Source organism: Pygoscelis adeliae, unplaced genomic scaffold, assembly GCF_000699105.1.
Source record: "Pygoscelis adeliae isolate BGI_AS28 unplaced genomic scaffold, ASM69910v1 Scaffold244, whole genome shotgun sequence".
NCBI lineage: Eukaryota > Metazoa > Chordata > Aves > Sphenisciformes > Spheniscidae > Pygoscelis > Pygoscelis adeliae.
This window is the reverse complement of record NW_008824648.1, coordinates 2047024-2048542: the sequence shown is the minus strand read 5'-3', so window position 1 is coordinate 2048542 and position 1519 is coordinate 2047024. Positions and strand designations below refer to the sequence as shown.

The following is a 1519-nucleotide window of genomic DNA, read 5'->3' as shown; positions in this document are numbered from 1 at the left end:
CTGCAATGCTGTCCCTATTGGATACCTTGCATAGTCCACCAAACATCTCTCTAAACGCAGGGAGCAGACCACTAGCCTTCTTTAACAATTACATCAAGGGAGAGCAGCTACTGTTTTGCACAATACTTTGGAAATACAAAGCTCCGCATTACCACACGATATCACCGGTGTCAAGACCAGAAAAGGAACCTAGTGACTGGCGGAAGCATAGGCAGAATATCCCAGGCTTACCACCAACTCCCCTGACACCCATCAGCGACCCAGTCCGCACGTACCTCAGCCTTTGCAGAGGCATGTCATTCTCAGAGCAGTACCAGGCAAGGAACTTCTGGCTCAAAGCTTGTGTAAAAGCTCTGGCCACCTGCCCTGTGCTGGACTGCTGTTCCCCAAGGCAGGACAGTTATCCACCAGGGCTCACAGGAGCTCCCACTGACACACAGGTGGCCAGTTCCATCAGACTGTCAACATCATGGCAGAGAGAAGAGAGTCAGTCTAAGAAAACGAGTGTTTAATCAGGAAACGAGAAGAGACAAGGGATAAGAAACTGATAACAGGAGAGTAATACCCCAGCCAAAAGAAACACGATTGTACAACTTGGAACGACCAGGATCAAAACATCCTACAAGCCAGCAGGGCCCAGCGAGGGACACTCCTGAGAAAGAGCCCAAGCACTTCTGGCAGTCTCCAAGCAGCTCAGCACAGTCATGGACTCTGGCTGCCCAAGCTCCAGCCTCTGCCCTCAGCAGTTGCTGCAGAGAGCCACAGAGGTGGCCCTGGCCCTGCTACTCCAGTCTCAGCTTCTCTCAGCAGGAGGTGCTGAAAGGAATGGAGGGAGCACTGGCTGTGCACAGCAGTCCCAGCCTCTCCCAACAGGAGATGGTGTGTGGAGTAAGAGAAGCCCATACAAAAAAAAAAAAAGTTTACATATTTATAAATGCCAAAATAAATATTTAAGACAGAATCCCCCACCCCTCTAACACGTGCGTAATCACACTGCAAACTGCTCGCAGGACAGCCTCCAGGGGCTCAGGGAAAAAAGCAGTGACTACACCACAGGGCAGCCAGCTCAACTTCCTTCTCGTTTCCTGATGCTTCTGAAGCCTGCAGCCCACTGGGAAGGAGGAGGAAGAGCGAGCAAAGCAGAGCGCCAACACGCAACAGTGCTGGAGAGGAATGTCATGGTATAAATACATCAGATCAGTGGTTTCCAACAAGTTAAAACTAAAATAAAAAAGACACCAGAAGGAAGGATGGTGTAAATGGAACTACAACTATGCGGGGCAAATGTGTGTCCGTGGAGCTCCGCCTGCTGTCACGGAGAGAAGGTGGTCATTTCCAGAGAGACCCTTTGCCACAGCTCCTTTGTCTGCTTGCTGCGCTTTAGGTTCTGGAGAATATCATTAAACTGCATCATGCCCATGGGAGTCAGGCAGAAGGCGCTTCTGGCGCTGCGGATGGCATTCACAAAGTCATCGTAGTCAGCTGGAGTGAGATGGATCAGCCGATGATGGATGTACTG

The 1519-nt window shown here is 50.7% G+C and overlaps 1 protein-coding gene across 1 annotated transcript in view; it reads right to left on the bottom strand.

The window, feature by feature from the left end:
* Window positions 1-486: 486 nt before the first annotated feature.
* ZSWIM8 (zinc finger, SWIM-type containing 8) overlaps window positions 487-1519 on the bottom strand; it is a 71032-nt gene continuing 69999 nt past the window's right edge. The window contains 1 exon segment of the mRNA XM_009322481.1: window positions 487-1516. Within this exon segment, the coding sequence (XP_009320756.1) occupies window positions 1313-1516 (204 nt within the window). The 3' untranslated portion in view covers window positions 487-1312.